Source organism: Gopherus evgoodei, chromosome 7 (genome assembly GCF_007399415.2).
Source record: "Gopherus evgoodei ecotype Sinaloan lineage chromosome 7, rGopEvg1_v1.p, whole genome shotgun sequence".
Taxonomy (NCBI): Eukaryota; Metazoa; Chordata; order Testudines; family Testudinidae; genus Gopherus; species Gopherus evgoodei.
In genome coordinates, this window is record NC_044328.1 from 9,245,887 (window position 1) to 9,269,541 (window position 23,655).

At 43.0% G+C, this 23,655-nt stretch overlaps 1 protein-coding gene and 1 long non-coding RNA gene across 20 annotated transcripts in view; one reads left to right on the top strand and one right to left on the bottom strand.

Moving 5' to 3' along the window:
• ADD3 (adducin 3) overlaps positions 1 to 23,655 on the top strand; it is a 184,497-nt gene that overhangs the window by 157,537 nt on the left and 3,305 nt on the right. For 18 of the 19 annotated variants that reach the window (XM_030568095.1, XM_030568093.1, XM_030568099.1 and 15 more), the window contains 4 exons: positions 3,189 to 3,446; positions 4,693 to 4,812; positions 6,127 to 6,216; positions 15,289 to 15,412. In XM_030568095.1, the coding sequence (XP_030423955.1) occupies positions 3,189 to 3,446; positions 4,693 to 4,812; positions 6,127 to 6,216; positions 15,289 to 15,412 (592 nt within the window). Of the gene's footprint in view, positions 1 to 3,188; positions 3,447 to 4,692; positions 4,813 to 6,126; positions 6,217 to 15,288; positions 15,413 to 22,755; positions 22,806 to 23,655 lie in introns of all 19 variants that reach the window. The other variant, XM_030568110.1, reaches the window with a different exon arrangement.
• On the bottom strand, positions 1,369 to 23,652 carry LOC115654211. Its single transcript, XR_004001134.1, has 3 exons — positions 22,780 to 23,652; positions 6,833 to 7,014; positions 1,369 to 1,819 (listed from the first exon to the last, which is right to left on the bottom strand). It is a non-coding gene; the product is annotated as an uncharacterized LOC115654211 (long non-coding RNA).

Genomic DNA, 23,655 nt, shown 5'->3' on the forward strand with positions numbered 1-23,655 from the left:
TCGTCCTCGGTACTGTGCCTGGAGTCCAACCAAGTGGTGGATCCTCCAGCGCCGGCCGACACCCAAAGCACTACACCATCCTCTTCACCCCGCCCGGAGGAGGCAATTTTGGCCCTGCCTCCCTCCATCCCGCAGGAGGACTTCAGGGCCCACCAAAAGCTCTTAAAGAGGGTGGCAGCAAGCCTCCACCTCCAGGCAGAGGAGATGGAGGAGCCTTCGGACTTCCTGTTCATGTTGTCCCCATAGGCACCGGGTAGGGTGGCCTTGCTGCTCCATGAAGGGGTGGCTAAAGTTTCAAATGCCCTGTGGCAAACACCGGCCTCGTTGGCTCCTATATCAAAAAAGGCAGAACGCAATTACTTTGTACCCACAAAAGGGCATGAGTACCTATATACCCACCCGGTGCCCAACTCCCTGGTGATCGAGTCGGTCAACCACAGGGAACGACCCGGTCAGCTAGCCCTGACCCCAAAGAACAAAGACTCAGAGGCTGGACTCTTTCGGAAGAAAAATGTATTCGTCTTCGAGCTTCCAGTTACGAGTGGCAAACCATCAGGCCCTCTTGGGTCGGTATGAATTTAATCTGTGGGGCTCCCTGCTTAAATCTGAGGTCTCCCTTCAGGAGCGCAATAAGTAGTAGTTCAGGGCGCTGGTGGAGGAAGGGGCAACGGCAACTCGGACTTCCTTGCAGGCTGCCTCGGATGCTGTGGACACGGCTGCATGTTCAATGGCCTCCGCAGCGTCCATGAGATGGCCATCATGGCTCTTGCTCTCCAGGCTCTCCAGCAAGGCGCAATCTTCCATGCAGGATCTCCCGTTCGATGGGAAAGCACTGTTCACAGAGGAACAGATACAAGGCTGCATGGCATGAAGGACTTTCGCACGACCCTCCAGACACTGGGTCTCTATGTCCCGGCTCTGGCAAAACCTAAGTTCAAGCCACAGCAGATTCCAACCCTGGCTGCCCTCTCGAAGTACAAGGCCACCCATAAGAAGCAACAGGGCTATAAGAGACACGCTCATAGGCAGCCTCGGCCTGCCCCCCGACCTGTACCCTCCAAGGGCAAGCAGGCAGGAAAAAGGCAATTTTGACGAGACGCTTGGGGGCAACCCGCCAGCCCTCACCAGGGATCCAACCCCAATAAGCTTCCCTTCTCCAGCCAATTCTATGCTTTCCTTCCAGAATGGTCTCGGCTCACTTTGGACCGATGGGTCCTCAACACCATTTCCTGGGGTTATACCCTCCAGTTTACTTCCTCCCCGCCCAACCACCCCGTGCCCCCATCCCTCCTGGGGGACCCCTCGCACGAAGCCCTGCGCGAGCAGGAGATGAGGTGGCTCCTAGGACTAGGAGCGATAGAGGCAGTGCCTGAGGAGTTCATGGGAAAGGCGTACTACTCCCATTATTTCCTTATCCCAAGGCCAAAGGGGGTCTCAGGCCCATACTGGACCTCTGGGTTCTGAACCAGCACATGGGGAAACTCAAGTTCCGCATGGTCTCCCTGGCCTCCATCATCCGCTCCCTGGATCCCAGGGACCATTATGCTGCCCTCGATCTACAGGATGTGTACTTCTACATCCACATATTCAAGGGGCACAGGCGCTTCCTCCATTTTGTGATGAGACAGAATCATTACCAATTTACGGTCCTTCTGTTTGGGCAGTCCACTGCCCCCAGGGTGTTTACAAAATGCATGTTCATGGTAAGGGGGTACAGATAGGGAAATATCTGGATGATTGGCTTGTCAAGGGCACCTCCCAGTCTCAGGTGAGGGATCACGTGACGCTCCTTCTGTCCACGTACACCGCCTTGGGCCTACTGGTAAACAACACAAAGTCCACGTTAGTCCCAGTCCAGTGCATAGAGTTTATCGGGGCACTCCTGAACGTAGTGTCGGCCAGGACCTCTCTCCCACCAGACAGGTTCGAGACCCTGAAAGGTCTCATCAACTCGGTCAAAAGGTTCCCGGTGACAACAGCCAGGGTTTGCCTGCAGCTCTTGGGTCATATGTCGGCATGGATGTACATGGTCTGTCATGCCAGTCTGAGGATGAGGCCCCTCCAGCTCTGGTTGGCCTTGAATTTCTCCCAGGCCACGGACAGGATGGACAAGGTCCTCACCATGCTGGACGCTGTGGTTACCTCCCTGCGATGGTGGTCCACCCCGAACAACATGCTCCAACGGGTCCCGTTCAGGGACAGGGCCCCGTTCCTGTTATGAGCTGGTGTGCATTCCCCAGCCACCCATTGTGAGGGCACACTCGACCCAGACACAGGCCTCATCGACTGCCTTCATGGCCCATGTCCCCATCCAGGATATTTGTAGGGCCGCCATGTGGTCATCAGTTCACATGTTCATTTGCACTGTGTGATCGTCTTCCAAACCAGGGATGACACCAGGTTTTGCAGGACTGTCCTCCTTCCTGGGAACTTGTGAACTCCTACCCACCTCCAACAGGTATAGCTTGGAATCACCTGTTGTGGAATACCCATGAGCAATCACTCGAGGAAGAAAAACCAGTTACCTTTTCCATAACTGGTGTTCTTCAAGATGTGTTGCTCATGTCTATTCCATGTCCCACCCTCCTTCCCCTCTGTTGGAGTTGTCTGGCAAGAAGGAGCTGAGAGTGAGGGGAGCGCGCAGCTCCCCTTATACCGCACCAGGCAGGTGCCACTCCAGGCGCTGCCCCCTACTGGTACTGCTAGGGGAAAAGCTTCCGGCACTGGTGCACATTGCGAGCAGTCACACCTATTGTGGAATAGACATAAGCAACACAGCTCAAAGAACACCAGTTAGGAAAAGGTAACTTTTTTCCATCAGAAGGGAAAAGTTACCTTTGTTGGCTCTTGAATGGAGGAAGGAATTGACCATTATAAACTTCCACAGATTATTCTCAATCCTTCCGGATTGCACTGTTCATAAGTGGAAGTGGAAAGACTGTCAAATATGTGGAAAAACTGCAGTTATGTGAAATTTTGATTGTCTGTTGTGATGCTGACTGTAAAGGTTTTTTTTATAAATCAATACATGAAAAATAGTTTGAAGACGGATACCCCAAACCTCTTACTTGGATGAGTGCAGATAGTTCATTTAATACATATACAGGGGTAAAAACTTGCCATAATTTCTTATTGTTTGGGGATTATTGGTTGATTTATTTATTTATTTATTTTTCTTAACTTCTCAGGGATACAGAACTGGCTATGCTTATAGGCATCCTCTGGTCAGAGAAAAACCCAGGCACAAGAGTGACGTTGAGATCCCAGCCACTGTGACTGCCTTTTCTTTCGAAGATGATACAGTTCCACTTTCCCCCCTCAAATTCCTAGCACAAAGACAACAGCGAGAGAAGACAAGATGGCTGAACTCTCCAAATACATACTTGAAAGTGAATGTGCCTGAAGAGTCTTGGAATGGAGAGACTAGTCCCAGAACTAAGATAATGGTAGGAAGCTATTTTTGGTAGTTGGCTTGTTCTTACTCTACCTGAGAGAAAGTGAATTATACAGAGTTTATAGCACTAAATCCTTTTTAGCTGGATTATCTAATTAGTTAAAAGCTAGCAAACAAGAAGACAGGCTTGTCTGAGATTGAACATGAGAATAGCTGCTGCACTGATATGCCCTTTCTGTTTGGGAGAATTTTGGTGATAGAAAAAGAGAGAGCTTTGTTATCCAGTCTTTGATGGATTTTCTCTTCCTTATTGGTTCTTGTAATAGGAGCTTTTTTGTTGTTATACTGCATCTAGCATGCTAAGAATTACCCATGCATCAACTGTCGTGTCTCATTTTCCCCCCCTCTGTGTCAGGGCCTCTCCATCCCCACAGGAGCGCTATCTTTTCCAAGCTAAATCAATCCCTCCATGTTTGTTGAGTCTAGGTCACTGTCAGTATCTTTGGTCAAAGACAAGTGATCAGGACTTTCTTTAGAGCCCATTAGCGCCATCTGTTAACATATGTCTTTGAATGATGTGCAGGACTTCCTTCTCCCAGGACTAAGTATGTTGCCTCCACCACATTCCCAATCAGCTAAGGGAGAGATTAGGTCTCTTGCAAAGCGGTGCCTAGTAGGTCTCCCATTTGCTGTACACCTGATCCCAGTTGCATAAAACATAGATTAAAAGCAGCAGCACCACCTGGTGGTAGTTAACCAATTTCTCTGTTCCTTTAGTTTAGATATATCATCAATGGCAGACTTATGTTAAAATTTGCTTAAAAAGGAAAAATCCCAATACAAAACCTGCAGTTAGCAGAGGTAGGAGATTACAGTACAAATAGAGTAAGGGGAAGAGAGAACCAATTCTGGAGCCATTAGATGCTGCATTAATGGACTAAAAAGTTTAATGGTCTTTATCCCTTTTATACAGGATTTTTGGTAAAAGCAATCCTTTCTAAACGTAATCATGTTAATATCATTTTGTAGTTCTGTATAATTTTTCAAGTGAGCTTTTCAATTTTTCAATCATTTAGTTAAACCTGCCTTGTGTGGATATTGTGAGATAAGTATTGCATCCATTTACAAGTTTGTAAGCTGGGGCACAGAACGGTTTAATAAATTGGCAATGATCTCTTAGTGAGTGACTAGCAGAGTGACTAGTCCTTGCTCCTCCTCCTAACCACTAAACCATGCTCTTTGCAATGGCCGCATTCTCCCCCTTTTTTTCGCCTAACATCTAAACATTTTTCTTTAAGTGGATGAAAGCTGAAGACTCCTCCAAGATTAGTGGAGGAACTCCAATCAAAATTGAAGATCCTAACCAATTTGTGCCTCTAAATACAAACCCAAGTGACGTGTTAGAAAAGAGGAATAAGGTAGGAAAGGATTAATGAAAAAATCTGTGACAATACCTTCAATTGTTTACAGGTACCAGATATATATTGTAAGTCAGCAGTCAAGTGATCATTAGAAACAGTAATAAAATGGTTTACCGAAAATACCCTGGCTTTACCAAAATGTCTTTTTTTTTTTTTTTAATTCCACATGCTGTTGGAATTGAATATTAAAACTGGTAGCACCTTGATTATAATACTTTGCTGGATGATCAGCAGTTACTCTGAGAATGACAAATCAGAGATGGCCCCAAACTGTAACACTTGGCTTAGCATAAAGCTTAGTGGAAGTTTGTATCTAGATCTGAACTGAACAGCTCTGAGCCACCTCTCTTATGTTGTAGGTGCCCTTTCTCAAAAAAACTGCAGAAATACGCATTAAAATGTTGCATAGGTAGTTTCTGAGAATTAATATTTATTTTAAATGTACATAACTAATAAATATCATGAATGTGAAAAGCAGCCATTTTCAGAAAGCTGACCCAAACTCCACCCTGGGCATGATTGTGTTGCTAGACATGTAGTGCTGTTTCTGTGAAATTATGGAATTTACTTACTTGGAGTCTTTTAGGGGTTAAAGGGCCATATTACCATCCCTGAGGACTGAATATGATTCAGAAGGAGCAACTCCCTTCCTCAAAAAGGATAAATAAAACAATGCCCTGTAATCACCCAGACACTGATTTAGACTACTGTTATCAGTCCCAGACACTAAGCTTGCTCTTCCCAGGCAGATTCACAAGCCTTGCTGTCTCAAAGAGAGAGGGGCAGGAATCCTGGGGTGGGGTTTTTGTTTTTTTTTTCATTAGTTAAATATTGACAGTGTGCATCATTGCCATGTGGATAGGGCTGATGGTTGAGGAAAGCAGCAAATTATTCAAGTGGGGCAAATTCTACCAAAACTTCTGTGACCACACATGGTATTGACCCATTGGCAACTGAGCCTGTGTGATTCAACCTCACAAGGGAGGAAGGTGGATTCAGATGGTGTGCAGTCACTCTCCAGAGCTCACCTCCACTGGGGTTCCATACATGGTGACTCACAACTGGTGCAGGTGGCTGGGGTTGGGACCAGGGTGAATCTTTAGTGGTGCCAAAGTGGTGTCATAGGATTAGCAGGTATTGTGCAGTCAGAGGCAGGGGGCACCTTATCCCAGAGTAGAGCAGAGTCCAGTGCTCCAGTTGTGCTCCATTGCCCTATACATTGGCCATACAAAGTTGATGGTGGGAAAAGGGTTTGGTTTGCTATATAAGGACAATAGATGCTTTAAATAACATTTGTCTTTTTCCATATAGATTCGTGAGCAAAACCGATATGACTTAAAGACAGCAGGACCACAGTCTCAGTTACTTGCTGGGATTGTTGTGGATAAAAAGCCTAGTCCAGTAAGTGTACATCATGACTTGGGTTTAATTCACTGCCTTAAATGGGTTCTATCAATCTTTCAGACTTGAAGGTTTTGTCTTTTCTTTTTAAATGTTTTTTGTTAAATGTGACATGAAAATACTATATCTAACCTGGGAGATATTTTCATCATTCGCAATACAAGTTTTTATCTACAATGTTTAAAAAAAAAAAAAAAATCTGGGGGGCTTCTAGTTACTCAGGGTTTGTCTACACCTAAAACACTACAGCAGCACTGCAGCTATGCTGCTGAGGTGCTTCAGTGTAGACTTTCACTACAGCAACAGGAGAGGTTAATCCTCTTCCCCGAGAAGTGGTAGCTTGGTCAATGGAGAACTACTCATAGCTCCTAATAGGACTGTGAAACTCATTGCCATAGGACATCATTCAGGCCAAGAATTTAGCAAGATTCAGATAGGAATTGCACACTCGTATAGCTAAAAAGAGTATGCAATGTTGTTCTAGCTAATGCTAACGAGAAGAGTTTTTGGAAAGGCCTGGTCTACACTGGGGTGGGATCGATCTAAGATACACAGTTTCAGCTACAAGAATAGCATAGCTGAAGTCGACATCTTAGATCAACTTAGATGGACTTACTTTGCGTCCTTGCGGTGTGGGATCGATGGCCGCCGCTCCCCCATCAACTCCGCTTCTGTCTCTCGCCCTAGTGGAGTTCCAGAGTCGACAGGGAGTGCATTCAGGGATTGATGTATCGCATCTAGACGAGACACGATACATCGATCCCCAATAGATAGATCCGGCGGGTAGTGTAGACGTACCTGAAGAGAGAGAGAAACTCATGTTTCAGGATCAAAGGCCTGGTCTACACTACGCGTTTAAACCGATTTTAGCAGCGTTAAACCGATTTAACGGTGCACCCGTCCACACTACGAGGCCCTTTATATCGATATAAAGGGCTCTTTAAATCGGTTTCTGTACTCCTCCCCAATGACAGGAGTAGCGCTAAAATCGGTATTACCATATCAAATTAGGATTAGTGTGGCCGCAAATCGACAGTGTTGGCCTCCGGGCGGTATCCCACAGTGCACCACTGTGACCGCTCTGGACAGCAATCTGAACTCGGATGCAGTGGCCAGGTAAACAGGAAAAGCCTCGCGAACTTTTGAATTACATTTCCTGTTTGCCCAGCATGGAGCTCTGATCAGCACGGATGGTGATGCAGTCCCAAATCCAAAAAGAGCTCCAGCGTGGACCCTATGAGAGATACTGGATCTGATCGCTGTATGGGGAGACAAATCTGTTCTGTCAGAGCTCCGTTACAGAAGATGAAATGCCAAAGCGTTTGAAAAAAATCTCCAGACTACACAGTGCTGCATGACAAGCGTAACGGAAAGCCAAAGAATCAAATGGACTCTCAAGGAGGGAGGGAGGGGGTACTGAGGACTCCAGCTATCCACAGTCCACAGCAGTCTCCGAAAAGTATTTGCATTCTTGGCTGAGCTCCCAGTGCCTGTAGGTTCAAACACATTGTCCGGCGAGGTTCAGGGTATAGCTCGTCAATTTACTCCCTCCCCCCCCCATGTGAAAGAAAAGGGAAAGAAATCGTTTCTTGACTTTTTTTCAATGTCACCCTATGTCTACTGAATGCTGGTGGTAGACGCGATGCTGCAGCAGTGAAGAGCAGTATCCACTCTTCTCCCCTCCTCGGTAGCAGACGGTACAATATGACTGCTATCCGTCATCACCATCAGCCCGTGAGTGCTCCTGGCTGGCCTCAGGTGAGGCTGACCAGGGGCGCCTGGGTAAAAATAGGAATGATTCCCGGTCATTCCCAGTAGATGGGACAGAACGGCTGGTAACCGTCCTCATCATAGAAACTAGGGGCTGAGCTCCATCAGCCCCCTCCCTTTCCTGTGTAAAGAAAAGATTCTGTCCTGCCTGGACTATCATAGCAGCGGCATGCTGGGCTCCTCTCTCCCGCACCGCTTAATGTCCTGCCTAGACTGTCATAGCAGCGGGAGGCTGCCTACCCCTCATTTTATCTCACTAACAAGCCACTGTTTCCTATTCCTGCATTCTTTATAACTTCATGACACAAATGGGGGGACACTGCCACGGTAGCCCAGGAAGGTTGAGGGAGGAGGGAAGCAACGGGTGGGGTTGTTGCAGGGGCACCCCCCGTGAATGGCATGCAGCTCATCATTTCTGCAGGATCTGACACGGAGCAGCTGTGCTCTCTGATACACTGGTTCTCTAGTACACTTGCCCCATATTCTGGGCATGACTGACTATTTTTAGAAACCATAAAGGAGGGATTGACTCGGGGAGTCATTCCCAGTTTTGCCTTTGCGCCCCCGGCCGACCTCAGCCAGGGGCACCCAAGATAACCGTCATCTTATTGCCAATTTACAATGGCAGCAGACGGTACAGAACGACTGATAACCGTCTCTGCTATCATGCAAAAGCAAACGAATGCTGCTGTGTAGTGCTGCAGTAACGCCTCAGTCCGCGGCATCCAGTACACATACGGTGACAGTAAAAAAAAGAAAAGCTGAACGGGCTCCATGGTTGCCGTGCTATGGCATCTGCCAGGGCAATCCAGGGAAAAAGGGCGCAAAATGATTGCCGTTGTTTTTCCCGGAGGAAGGAATGACTGACATTTACCCAGAACCACCGGCGACAATGATTTTTACCCCATCAGGCACTGGGATCTCAACCCAGAATTCCAAGGGGCGGGGGAGACTGCGGGAAATATGGGATAGCTACGGAATAGCTACCCACAGTGCAACACTCCGGAAATCGACGCTAGCCTCGGACCATGGATGCACACCGCCGAATTAATGTGCTTAGTGTGGCCGCGTGCACTCGACTTTATACAATCTGTTTTACAAAACCGGTTTATGTAAAATTGGACTAATCCCGTAGTGTAGACGTACCCTAAGACTGTGCTTAACTACTAGTGATTAGGATGAATCCTTCATGGGGGGACAATGTGATGGGGTCCCCAGCATACAACTGGGACTGTGGGACTGTTGAGCCCTCTGTCCTACCAACCCGGGGTATCCCTCTCACTCTGTGATGTTGGTAAGCTACAAACCTCTGGCAGGCACTGCACACTCACAAACATCCACAGACAGGGACACACCCAACTGAGTTACATTAATGCTTCTCCCAGCCACTCATGAACCAATAGAGAGGCTCCAGCCAATTCTCTCCAGCCTCACTGCTCCCCATGACTCACCCACCTGGAAACACATCTGGAGAATAAAGACTTGGAACTGGGGAGGGTGGTCCCAGGTTGGAAGGCAGTTCCAGCCTGTGTATTGAAGATCTGTGACTCATTTGTACCAATTGTCAGGGAGCGGCACTGCTTGATTCAAATCCTGCTTAGTTTGTAGAACTCAGACTGTGAGTTTATTTTATTTCTTAGGTAACCAGCTTTGATCTCTGTGCTTGCTACTTAAAATGTCTTTCTGTAGTTAAAAAATCTGTTCTATATTTTACCTAAAACAATGTGTTTTGGTTGACGTGCTTGGGAAATCTCAGGTCAGTTTACAAAGGCTAGTGTGTGTCCTCTCCATATTGAGGGAGGGGCGGACTGGGTAATGAACTTACACTGGCCAGGCTTCTAACCAGTGCAAGGCTGGGGATCTGTGGGGGAATTGGCTGGACCCTCTGTTTTTGGTTCATGAGTGGCTGGCAAAGTGTTCATGTAATTCAGTTGGGTATGTCACTGCATGTGGAGGTGTGTGTAAACGTAAAACCTGTCAGAGGTTTGTAGCTTGGCAACAGCATCACAGAATGAGAGGGATGCTCCAGGTTGTGGGGACAAAGAGCTCAGTGGTCCCACAGTCCAAGTTGCACCCTGGGCCCCATCACAGACACAGTGCCCCACGATGGCCTACTTTAGGGTTTCTTCAATCTTCCTCTGAAGCATCTGGTGTTGGATCCTGTCAGACAGAGACTATTGGACTACATGGAATGCATGGCAATTCCTATGTTCTTATGAACTCAAACTAATTTCACAAGGAGGTTCTGAATGACAGAAAGCTTCAACATCTTGTTCTTTTTCCTCTCTCAAATCATTTCCTTTACAGGGCTAATCAGTTTACTCATGATGACAAAGAATAACCCCCTTTACTCCTAAGGGAATTCTTCCGCAGATTTCTTGGCTGCCCTGTGGAAAAATGGGGAAGCAAAGAGATCTGTGGGGAACACACTCCCCTTCTGCAGCAGTATCCATTTGGTGTTCAGCTTCTTACTACCTTCTCTTTGGACATGAGACCCCCTTATATTCTTGCTACTCATACATACCTGTCAGAAGCTCAACACTAGTAACCAGTCTAGATGGAGGGGCTACTTGACAGCAATGTGGCAGTGAAGTGCAGCAGGCCAGGATCCAGACTCGAGGACTCCTTTGCAGAAATAGGTCCAAACCTCCTCCTCCGTGAGTGAGTAATTTTTACTGATGCTACTTGTAAGAGCTCACATGATCCACATAAACAGTGAGATGGAAAACTAACATTAAATACACTTGTACTGTAACCAAGTGCATAGATAGTGTGAGCAGCTATTTCTTTTTGCATGGTCACTTTTCACTTGATCAAAACAGCAGATATGCGTAGCTCTCCGTTAGTCTGGGTACGATGACTTTGTTTCGTGGCTGGTAGTTTTCTTTTCACTTTTTATAACTAAATTTATAAACCAATCAGACCCAGAAATAGAAAGCTGTAGTACATATTCGTAATTTAGTATCCTGCTAACCATATCTGTAGCTAGTAGCAATGTGATAAATTACAACATTGGCCTAATTTTATATAAAAAAATTAGCCACACTAGAAGTCCTCACAATTTTGTTTCAGTTGTTCCCAAAATACATATAATAGATACAGTTACAATAAAAACTATTTATGGAATCTCCATCATTAGGGATTTTTAAGAGCAGGTTGGACAAACACCTATCAGGGATGGTCTAGATAATTCTTAGTCCTGCCATGAGTGCAGTGGACTGGACTAGATGACCTCTCAAGGTCCCTTCCAGTTCTGTGATTCTGTTCTATGATTCTATTTGCAACAATGTATATGATTAAGGATTTGTAAATGTGTGATTCTAGTTTGTTCTTGCTGCTACTTATTTTTGTATATGTATTGTATATTAATATTTTAATCTGAAAATTGTTAATAAAAATTAAATGCAAAAAAGGACCAAATGTTTACAAATACTGTAGGGAATAGTGAGGCGTTGGCCATGAGGTTGGACAAGATGGTCTTAATCATTCTTTTCCACCCATAACTTCTGTGATAGCAAAAAGAGTGTGAGATTAAAATGAGTAAGACTCACGTAATCGTATACAACTGTAGTAAAGAAATTTCATGAATCATAGAACATTAGGGTTGGAAGAGAACTCAGGAGGTCATCTAGTCCATCCCCCTGCTCAAAACAGGACCAACCCCAACTAAATCATCCCAGCCAGGGCTTTGTCAAGCCAGGCCTTAAAAACCTCTAAGCATGGAGATTCCACCCCCTCCCTAGGTAACCCATTGCAGAGCTTCACCACCCTCCTAATGAAATAGTTTTTTCTAATATCCAACCTAAACCTCCCTCACTGCAACTTGAGACCATTGCTCCTTGTTCTGTCATCTGCCACCACTGAGAACAGCCTAGCTCCATCCTCTTTGGAACCTCCCTTCAGGTAGTTGAAGGCTACTGTCAAATCCCCCCCCCCCCCGCCCCCGCCTTCTCTTCTGCAGACTAAATAAGCCCACTTTCCTCAGCCTCTCCTCGTAAGTCATGTGCCCCAGCCCCCTAATCATTTTCATTGCCCTATGCTGGACTCTCTCCAATTTGTCCACATCCTTTCTGTAGTGGGGGGCCCAAAACTGGACTCAGTGCTTCAGATGTGGCCACACCAGTGTCGAATAGAGGGGAATAATCACTTCCCTTGGTCTGCTTGCAGTGCTCCTACTAATGCAGCTCAATATGCCATTAGCCTTCTTGACAACAAGTGCACACTGTTGACTGATATTCAGCTTCTCATCCACTGGAATCCTCAGGTCCTTTCCTGCAGAACTGCCATTTAGCCAGTCGGTCCCCAGACTGTAGCAGTGCATTGGATTCTTCCGTCCTAAGTGCAGGCACTTTATCCTTGTTGAACCTCATCAGATTTCTTTTGGCCCAATCCTCCAATTTGTCTAGGTCACTCTGGATCTATTCCTGCCCTCCAGCTTATCTACCTCTCCCCCCAGCTTAGTGTCAGCTGCGTACTTGCTGAGGGGTTAATCCATCCCATCATCCAGATCATTAATGAAGACGTTGAACAAAACCGGCCCCTGGACTGACCCCTGGGGCACTCTGCTAGATACCGGCTGCCAGCTAGACATCAAGCTGTTGATCACTACCCATTGAACCCAATGACCTACCCAGCTTTCTATCTACCTTCTAGTCCATTCATCCAATCCATACTTTAACTTGCTGGCAAGAATACTGTGGGAAACCATATCAAAAGCTTTGCTAAAGTCAAGATATATCCCATCCACCATTTTCCCCATATCCACAGACCCAGTTATCTCATCATAGAAGGTAATCAGGTTGGTCAGGCATGATTTTCCCTTGATTTTCCATGTTGACTGTTCCTGATCATCTTCCTGTCTTCCAAGTGGTTCAAAATGGATTCCTTGAGGACCTGCTCCATGATTTTTCCAGGGACTGAGGTGAGGCTGACTAGTCTAGTTCCGCAGATTCTCCTTCTTCCCTTTTATAAAGATGGGCGCTACATTTGCCTTTTTTCAATGGTCCGGGACCTCCCCAAGTCACCACGAATTTACAAAGATAATGGCCATTGGCTCTGCAATCACATCAGCCAACACCCTCAGATGCAATAGATCTGGACCCATGGACAGAACGGCTTTTCTAGCTTTTCTAAATAGTCCTTAACCAGTTTTTCACCAATGAGATGAACTTTGTCAATAAAATCAGGTACTTCTTTTGTCCACTATCTATAATAATACGTTTGTAAATTAGATAATTAACTTAGAGCCATGTATCAATTGACCATGTTTAGGAGCGAGAAGGACTTCTAGTTCTGTGGTGATAATTTCTTATCTCCTTGAACACATACCTCTGATTTTTCTTCAGCACAATTGTATTTATTTCTGAATTATACAGATGGCCCTAATCATGCATAATTTTGCATGCCCTGGTAGATAAACATGGAAAATCCTCTTATTCTGACAATGATCTCGTCTCATTTTTTGAGAGTGCAGCTGTCCCACAATGTTTGGGGTTATTCCTATTTCCTCACTTTCGTTACCTATACTCTTGAAATGGTACTCTTCTTTTTCTTTTTTTTTCCTTTTGTTATGTAGTGCAAGTTAATGTCTTATTGACTTGAACACTGTTTTCAGAACAAAACAACCACTAAGGTTCTCCACCTCTTATTTCATAAAATGGAACTTGAGAGCAGTTTGCTTGCTGTAGAACAATCATAAACTGAAAGAATAAAATTATATTGAAGTGTAGATGGAGGAATTGTACACATCTTTTTGTAGGAATTGTAATAAGCAAGGTCTGAATAACTCAGACTCCATATTCCTGTAAATTACTGATGTAAATCTAGCCTGGGTTGATAGTGAAGTCCTGCTATTTTGATCGCTGTCAAGTGGCCAATGTAAAATAAGTTAGTCTTAATTAAGCTCTCTGTGTAGAGAGAGGTCCACATTTCATTGGTGCTTTTGTTAGAATTCTCAGCAGAATGAGCAAATATTCACTGGATAAAGAGTTATCACTCTTAGAAGCGGACCCTACAGAAGAGAGTTTAGGCACTGTGGTGAGAAAGGAAGAAGGAAGCTTACAAAGCTTCATTGTCCATAGGCAGGGGTCAGCAACCTTTCAGAAGTCGTGTGCCAAGTCTTCATTTATTCACTCTAATTTAAGGTTTCACGTGCCAGTCATACATTTTAACATTTTTAGAAGATCTCTTTCTATAAGTCTGTAATATATAACTAAACTATTGTTGTATGTACAGTAAATAAGGTTTTTAAAATGTTTAAGAAGCTTCATTTAAAATTAAAATGCAGAGTTCCCCCCCAGACCAGTGGCCAGGATCCAGGCAGTGTGAGTGCTACTGAAAATCAGCTCATATGCTGCCTTCAGCACACATGCCATAAGTTGCCTATCCTGGTCTATAGGTGTTCTGTAGATTAGAATTTTTCGTGAGATTTTCAAACATACATACATGATGGAGGAGTACAAGTTCCTGAAAGTCAGTGCAACTTAGTCTTGAGTAACGGCGTTTTTTGAAAATCTCACCCTTAGCATCCAGTCGCTATCATTTAGACATTTTTCTCAAGCATTAAAATTCACTTTTGTAAAATTGAATTATCATGAGATTTTAGATAAATCCATTGATTGAAATGGACAAAATGGCATTTTCAAAAGAGCTTAGATATTTGGACAACAGTTCACCAAAGCACTTATGTATATGCTTAAGTGCTTTAATAAATTTGCACCTTGGTGGCTAATCTGAGATCTTATACAATAAGCCACAGGTTCTCAAACTTTTGTACTGGTGACCCCTTTCACATAGCAAGCCTCTGAGTGCAACCCCCCCCTTATAAATTAAAAACACTTGTTAATATATTTAACACCATTATAAATGCTGGAGGCAAAGTGGGGTTTGTGATGGAGGCTGACAGCTCACAACCCCTTGAGGGGTCCTGACCCCCAGTTTGAGAACCTTTGCAATAAGCAATCAATTAATGCCTGTTGCCACTTTATATCAACAGCAATAGATAAGTCACTGGCGGTCTCACCTAGTAGTTTCTTGAAGTAAATCACTACAAGTAAACTTTCTGATTATTTGAAAATAATACCCAAACCCACAGTATTTAAATAAGCAAATGTTTATAATATGCTTGGAAGCAAATACTTATTAATTGAGGCAATTCCAATTTGATTATTTGTTTTTGTATTCCTTCTGTCCATAAAGCTCCCTTTCTTGTAGGTCTGTTGTTCCCAAACCTTGGGGCAAGAAAGAAACTGAAATTGTAAATATTTTCTGTTACTTACTGTATCTGATTTTTTCTTTTTCCAGCCCATGCAGTTTGAGGAAGATGAGCATGCACCACCAGCCCCTCCCAATCCATTCAGTGATCTTACAGAAAAGGAACTGGACGAGTACAAGAAGGCAATTGAGCGCAAGCAACAAGGAGTGGAAGGTCAGTGGTCTAAACTGCCAAACGGGTTAAGTTTGAGATGAATGCTTCTTAGAACCTATTCTGAAATAATTAACTACATATGAAGTGGTTGAGATTTTTAGTAGTAATTAGAACATAAGAACAGCCATACTGGGTCAAACCAAAGGTCCATGTTGCCCAGTATCCAGTCTTCCGACAGTGGTCAATGCCAGGTGTCCCAGAGGGAATAAACAGAACAGGTAATCATTAAGTGATCCATGCCCTGTTGCCCATTCTCAGCTTCTGGCAAAATTAAATCATGGCTGCTTGTTTAAAAAAATCTACTGTAGTCAGTAGATTAAACATAACATATATACAAAATCGGAAACGAGAAGCATATTCATCTTATTGCATATGTACTGAATCCCATTACTCCCTTTCTAATGTCGGGTCTCTTGGATGTGTTGTATTGGAAGCATTTTCTTTATGGAACTGAGGAAGCTGGTGATATTAAAATGTGATATTCTTTACTATTTTAAAGAAGAGAGTTGCTAGGGAATTATAGTGTAGTAAACGTATCCAAAAGAGAGAGAACATTTCATAGAATAATTCCAAAGCAGCTGAAATATTACACTCTATTGGTGTCTTATTTCTTTGACAGGTTTATTTGCAATAGTCTTGCTGTCCTATTTAATTAAGGCAGCTAACAGTCAGGGTATGTTTAAAGATTCCCTGGCCAAACAAACCGCAAGTTAAACTAGGATATGGCTGTCTTTAACTGAAGTGCTATTACTAATGATAATGAAAGGGCACTACATCAACAGGAATTAATCTAAACACTCATACTTAAATAGTCTGAGTATTATTATTACAATTGGTTTATTATTTGTATTGTGGTCTCACCAAGGAGCTCTAATCATGGGCCAGAACCCTATTGTCCTAGGCGCTGTACAAACAGAACAAAAAAGACAGTCCTGTTACAAAGAGCTTACAATCTAAGATGAGACAACCGATTGATAGAGACAAACTGGGAGTACAAGGAAACGATGAGTCAGTATTGGTCAACCTGATAGGCCACTGTTTCAGTACACCACCAGCCTAATCATTGGAGGGGATTGGGTTTTGAGTGTTTGTTTTTTTTGAAGACATCACAGCAGAGGAGGGATTTGAGGATACTGAGGGTAGTGGGTATTTATGGAGAGCTTCTCCCAGTTGTGAGGGGCAGCATGGGAGAAAGCACAGAGGTGCTTGTTGGAAATTTTAACCCGTGGGCAATGGAGACTGACTGGAAGCAGAAGTGACTGAGAGGTGATCAGTTGAGTGGCATAGCATCAAAAGAGCCTTGAAGGTGAGCACAAGTCGCTTATGTTTGAGTGAGTAGAGAAGGGGGACCCAGAGGAAGAATGCGAAGAGAGGCGATGATATGTTTAAAGCCACAAGCTAGGGAAATGATCTCTGCAGCACCAGTCTGAATGGATATAAGTGGTGGTGTTTTTGTTAAGAAGGCTTAAAATAAAACAACTAACCCCACTGGAAACTTCTTCCCTGGATTCTGTGAGAGCTCAGACAGAATTACCCCAGGAAGTGAGCTGGCTCAGTAAGATCAAACCTTTATCTGGTAGGAGGAGGATACTATAAAATAGGCCTCAATCCTTTACAGCAGGGGTCGGCAACCTTTCAGAAGTGGTGTGCCGAGTCTTCATTTATTCACTCTAATTTATGGTTTTGCATGCCAGTAATGCATTTTAACCTTTTTAGAAGGTCTCTTTCTATAAGTCAATAATATATAACTAAACAATTGTTATATGTAAAGTAAGTAAGGTTTCGAAATGTTTCAGAAGCTTCATTTAAAATTAAATAAAATGCAGAGCCCCCCGGACCGGTGGCCAGGACCCAGGCAGTGTGAGTGCCACTGAAAATCAGCTCGTGTGCCGCTTTAGGCATGCATGCCATAGGTTGCCTACCCCTGCTTTACAGGGACCAAGGACAGAGCTCTGTGAAACTCCCTTGGAAAGTGGGAGTGGGAATGAAAAATTAGGGAGGTAGGAGGAGAGAGTCACAGAAGCCCAGGGGAGGACAAGATTAGTGTCAATGGCAGCTTGACAGGTCAATGAGGATGGAGTACTGGTTGTGAAGATTTGGCTAGGGAGTGGTCATTAGAGACTTGATGAGAGCAGTGCAAGGCACGGTGAACAGATTGGAGAAGGCCTAGGGTAGAATTGGAGGAGAGGAATGAACATACATACATCTTATATCAGGAAAATATATGAAAAATCTCAGATCTTAGTCTGCATTGAAAGCTTTGTGCATCATAAGGCAAATAAGGTGCGTCTGAATGAATTTCCAAGGGGGTTGGCTAAGGCTTTTCAGTGGTATGTTATGCACTCAACATAATAAGAAAAAAAAATTCTATAATATACTTGAAAGATTCATTTCACTCTGGAAACTAATTTATCGTTGTTAATTGATACGTCTCAACAACAGAAAATTTAAAATAGTACTTTTTATTTAAAAGGCTCAGCAATCAAGTTCATTTTGATTATTGTATGTTTCCAAAAGGTCAGTCTCTGCCATTAGCAAAGCAGCTTTAACATGGCATCTGTGCTAGACTCAAATTGACAGCTGATGGTGGGGGTGTGGTGGGACAAAGCGGGTGTATTAATTCTTGTGAACACGGACCCAGTTCTGCCTCCACTAAAGTCAGTGTCAAACTCTCAGCTTCAGTGGGAGCAGGAACAGCCCCTAAAACTGTAATATTGAGACTTGATATTTGAAGTTAAGTTTTAGAGAGGAAAAACTTACAATAATTTAATATAGCAGGTCGGTTAATTGCTAATTTTTATCTGAACAATTCTCTTGTATTAATCTGACAATAAAAGGACAATTAAACTAAAACACAATTTAAAAGCAAATGTAATATGGTCTGGTATAAATAGAACTTTCTATGTGTGGAGTTTGGCTATATCTATTTATTTAATTTGTTACCGGCTATGACATTGGGATTGACTAACTCCTAGTGACTTTTGACATATAAAGTTGTGGAGTTTTGTCCACTTTAACGGTAGTCATCAAAATAAAAGATGGAAAAAGCGAGCTATATTCTGTTTTCCTGAAAATGCAAGATCTTTGCATGGGCTTAGACACTTTCTGTAATGCATAAAAGTTCATCTGAAAAATCAAATTCAAATGACCTAAAAAACCAATAATACACTGCTGGATCAAAAATATAGACTTATAGAAAGAGACCTTCTAAAAACAATAAAATGTATTACTGGCACGCGAAACCTTAAATTAGAGTGAATAAATGAAGACTCACTATACCACTTCTGAATAGTTGCCGACCCCTGGTCTGTACGATGGCAGCCAAATCTCAGAGCAACAAACTAGGTGCTAATTGTTCCTTGTTATCTGACTGCAACAGGACAGATGCAATTCATAGGGGAAAGCAGCAGAATTCTTTTCGCTAGTCAGTTTCTTGGTGCAAGTCCAGTATTCATGATCATTATTGTTTAACTGTTCTCTTCAAAGTAGTTCGAGAAGAGTAAGTAGTTCTTATTAATTAGCTAAATTGTGGAATTCAGTTTCAGAGATTAAGATCCTGATGAAACAGTGAAGTCCTCCTATGGAGAGAGGCCTGTGAGAGGTCATAAGGGATTACAGAGGAATTGCTGTGCGCAGTAGTGTTGTAGCCTTGTGGGTCCCAGAATATTAGAGAGACCAGCTGGGTGAGGTAGTATCTTTTACTGGACCAGCTTCTGTTGGTGAGAGAGACAAGCTTGTGTATCTCACCATCTCACCAACAGAAGTTGGTCCAGTAAAAGATTACCTCACTCACCTTGTGTCTTTTATAGAAATGGCTGATTCACTGGCCACCTTTTCCTGCTTGACATAAGAAGAAATTAACCCTTATGTTAATAGCAACAGTACACCAGTTGCCCAGGACTGTTGTGATCTCCCCTCCCTCCTCCCCCCCACACTTTTTGTTTGATGCTTTGATACCCAAGTTACATAGGCTATATTTATGCTATTTATAAGGTGCCTATACTGGCTTAGAAGGACCATCAACATCTAAATCTATTGACAGTTGAGAAAGTATATACATTTTTCTAGATTATAATTATTCTTGCAGACAGAGCGGCTGCCTAGGTACTACTTAATCTTGTATTCCATTGTCATTGCAACTAATTCTACTTACTCTTACAGTTTGTGGTACATGCAGAAATCATGGTTTAATAACTTAATTATCTATCTCCATTTATTTTGCTGTGTACTGCATATAGTTAAGTGTCGTTTTATAAAAGCCCATTGAAATGAATGACAAAGCTGTTATAAATTTACCACAAAACCACAAATTTCAATTTAGAACTGCAGTTCTTTGGTTCAGATACTGTCCAGCCAGTAAATTATTTCAAGAAAATTGTGTGGTTCAGCACTAGGTGCTCAAGAGAACCAGTAATTGCTTGCAGCATTTTTGGTGCCTTTTCCAAGCATTTTAAATCTTTTATTATAAGGCTTTTGTATTTTTGCACATTTTCCCTTTAATCTAAAATAGTGGAAATGTTCTTCACTTTAAAAAAGTACCTGTACAGGATGAATCTTTGCTTTTGTTTTAAATATGGGACAACCTCCCTTAGTTGAAGTAGCTGGTTGATTTGTAAAACCATTGTCATCAGTCTGTACTAGAGCTCCACTAGTTCAGCCCTACTGAATTTGCCCTTAGGGGAGGACCTTTCTACAACAGGAAATGTCTCACCTCTGGTGGAGCACATTTCAGTACAGCGTGGCCGTGGTAGAGTAGTGGCGGCTGTTGCTAGATTTAACATTAAAGGAGAGTTTTAACAGTGAAGAGGAATTAAAACTAAAAACTTGTTCTTTCCTCATATTTTGCTATTTCCCTAGCTAATCATTTCTACTTCTCCACCCTGATAGACTCCCATGGCCACAATCCTAGCCACCTGTTCTCCACCTTTGACTCCATCTCCTCACTTCCCACCCTGCACTACTTCTGTGCAAAATACCTTGTTAACCTCTTCAAAGAGGAAATTGACAGGTTCCAGCATTACCTTCTGCATCCCCACTTACCACCCTTCCATCCCATACTATAACGTGCTCTCTTCCACCTCCCCTCTCAGTAACCCACAAGTTTCTCATCTGTTCTGCTCTTCTAACCTTCCATGGGCCTCAGTAGCTCATCCCATTTCTGGATCTTACCTCCGCTCCCATTCTCTCCTTTACCTTTCTCCTCAGCATCCATCCCATTGCAATGCAAGCATGCCTTAGTCTCTTCCATCCTTATCTCCACTTGCCTATACTATATAACTACCGCTCCATCTAGATTCTCCCTTTTATCTCTAAACTGACTGTGTCTTGTACAGTCACTATCTGAAGTTCTTCGCCAATCCAGCTTCTACCTTGCACTCTAATTCGGTGGCTCTCACCAAGCCTCTAATGACCTTTTCCTGGCCAAAGCAGACACAAAATTCAATCTTTGCTCTCCTCAGTCTGTCCACTGCCTTCAACCAAGTTAACCATTCTTGAAATTGTATCCTCCCTCAGCTTTCATGACTGTCCTCTCCTGGATCTCCTACCTTTAATTGCTGCTTCTGCATTTCATTAGGAGGACTTTCTTCATTCCCTACCAACCTTCTGTGGGAGTTCCACAGGGCTCTATTCTTGGCCCCCTCCTCTGCAACTTGTCTCTGGGAAATCTCATTTGTAAATGACATTAACTATCAACTCTCAGCTGACAACTCATGTATACCTGTCTGGTCCTTTCTGTATACACTAAAATCACTGTCAGTCTTTCAGATGTCTCCTTGTGGAAGTCCAGATATCATCTTAAGATAGGGGTGGCCAAAACAGAGCTCTTAATCTTCCTCCCATTGTCTCCCCTCCTCTCTGTCACTGTGGAAAACCTCCTTATCTCTGTCACACAGGCCTATAGGTGTTGTCTTCAGCTCAACCATCTCTCTGGATCATCACATCCAGGCAGTGTTAAAATGCTGCTAGTTCTTCTTGCTTAACATCTCTAAGGTGGGGGGGGATTACAGGAGTCAACCAGAAAGCGTTTGGGGGTTGATTTATTGTGTCTAGACTATATGCAATAAATCAACCTCCGCTGGATCGATCGCTGCCCGCCGATTTGGCAGGTAGCATAGACATATCCTAAGCTATGACCTTTGATGTCCATCCACACAGCTACATCTCTTGTCCAGGCCCTGATTATCTCACGTGTCATGTACTGCAACCTATTCCTCTCTAGCCTTGAAAGATGCACTCTTTCTCCACTTAGATCCATTCATAATACTGTTGCAAAGATCATTTTCCTGGGTTGTTGCTTTGACCATGTCACGCCTCTCTTTGCATTTCTTCAGTGGTTGCCCCTTCTCCACTGCATCAGACACAAACTACTCATCTTGACTTTGAAGGCTCTTCATGCCCGATCTCCACTCTACCTCTTGTATGCTTTTGAGATGTCAGATTGCCTCCACTCTACCAATGGTTCCAGCCTTCAGCACCTATTTGTTAAACTTTCAAACAAGCACCGTTGTGCTTTCTCCCTTGGTACCCTCGTGTGGGAGGTCCTTGTAAATATCCTCATTGCCCACCTTTAAATCCCTCCTTAAAACTCTTTTGCCATGACCCCTACCAAAAAAACCCAACCCAATCCTGACTCTGTTGGTTAGCTAGTGTAATGAGACGTCAGTTTTTCATGCTAACCAGTGTTTCCTTGTGCTTTCCCAGTCTCTCTCTTCTCTGCTTATACTGAGGGCTTATCTAGATGAACAGTAAGTTCAAGGTAAGATGGGGTGTAAATCTACCAGACCTTAGTGTGCCAGTCACTAACAGTCCATCTGGATGGACCCTGTTACCACACATTAAAATTTCCCTAGTATGTTTTGATCTACTCTGCTTTAAAAGAGGACTAAGTCAGTGTGCACTAGGGAACCTTTAGTGCACAGTAGCAGGATCTATAGGGACAGTTAGTATTCAGCACACTACAAACCTTTAAGTTCTGTGGGGAAGGAACTGTCTTTTGTAATGTGTTTGTACAGCTCCTAGCATAATGGAACCTTCACCCACAACTGGGGCCCCTAGGCACTACTGCAATGTAAATAATAATAATAAAAAAACAATGTGGAGTTAATTGGGTTGAAAAACTGGAAAACAGTAAGTGGGTGACCTTATTGAACTTTGATTTATTGCATTATGGTCATACTGCCATTGTTTATGTTGGGGCAGGATAGCACATCTTGAAACCTTGCCATGCTATAGTTCTTAGTCTCACATAATAACAGCAAGTTGCAACCATCCTGGGAAAACTTAAAAATGATTGCTCTTTGAGAACTGCAGAATTTTATCTTAGTTGATTTTACTTTATATAGGAACTAAAGCACCAGAAGACTTACACAACGATGGAAGTCGAATAAATACAGTAACGTTCATTTTGTACTGTCTTCTGATACTGTGTATTGCAGATAGGAATAGTTGATCCTTTGAAAGGAGAGAGATGTCACCATAAATTGGGAAACACATACCAAAAAATAAAATTTTAAACATTTACAGGTAGATTTTTTCCCCATCAGTACAGATGATAGGAATAGAAAGTAAAAGCCTATGAACCCTCATTTATCAAAAATAATATTCTTAAATGGTATAGTTTTCTGTTTGCTATAAACTTGGCAATATCATTGGCAATGTCTTATCTCTGAAATGCCAGTATTTTAAAGCACACCTTTGTAATTTCTTATTTTCAAAAGCTTAAAGATTCAAAGGTAAAAACATTTTCAGTAATCTTTCCTATATCCCCAAGATTTTCATCCACTTCAGTTATAAGCATTTTATAACTTTTTTATATTGCTACTCCTTATCAGAATTACTAATTCAGTATTGCTTAACAATAGCATTTTAATACATTCTCATGAACTAATACTGCGTGGCTGACTTTCACAGTTTAGATTTTTTAAGGTATGAATAGTATCATGATTTCTTGTATGTCACATAGTTAATGGTGAGATGAAGCCATATATGCATGGACTGCCTGCTCCCTTGTGTTCAGCCTTGTTTTTAATTATTTATATAGAAGAGCTAACATCTGATAACTGTTAATGGATGATGACTGTAATAACTTCCTAATAATGTGTTTAAGCTATTGTATATTAACTTCTTTACAACATTAGCATGAACAGTTCAATGCTAGCAGAGCTGTAAATATTGTATGTACTAACACTGATGATCTTGTTCATTTTTATTTTTGCATGGCTACTAATTCAAATCTTGTCCTG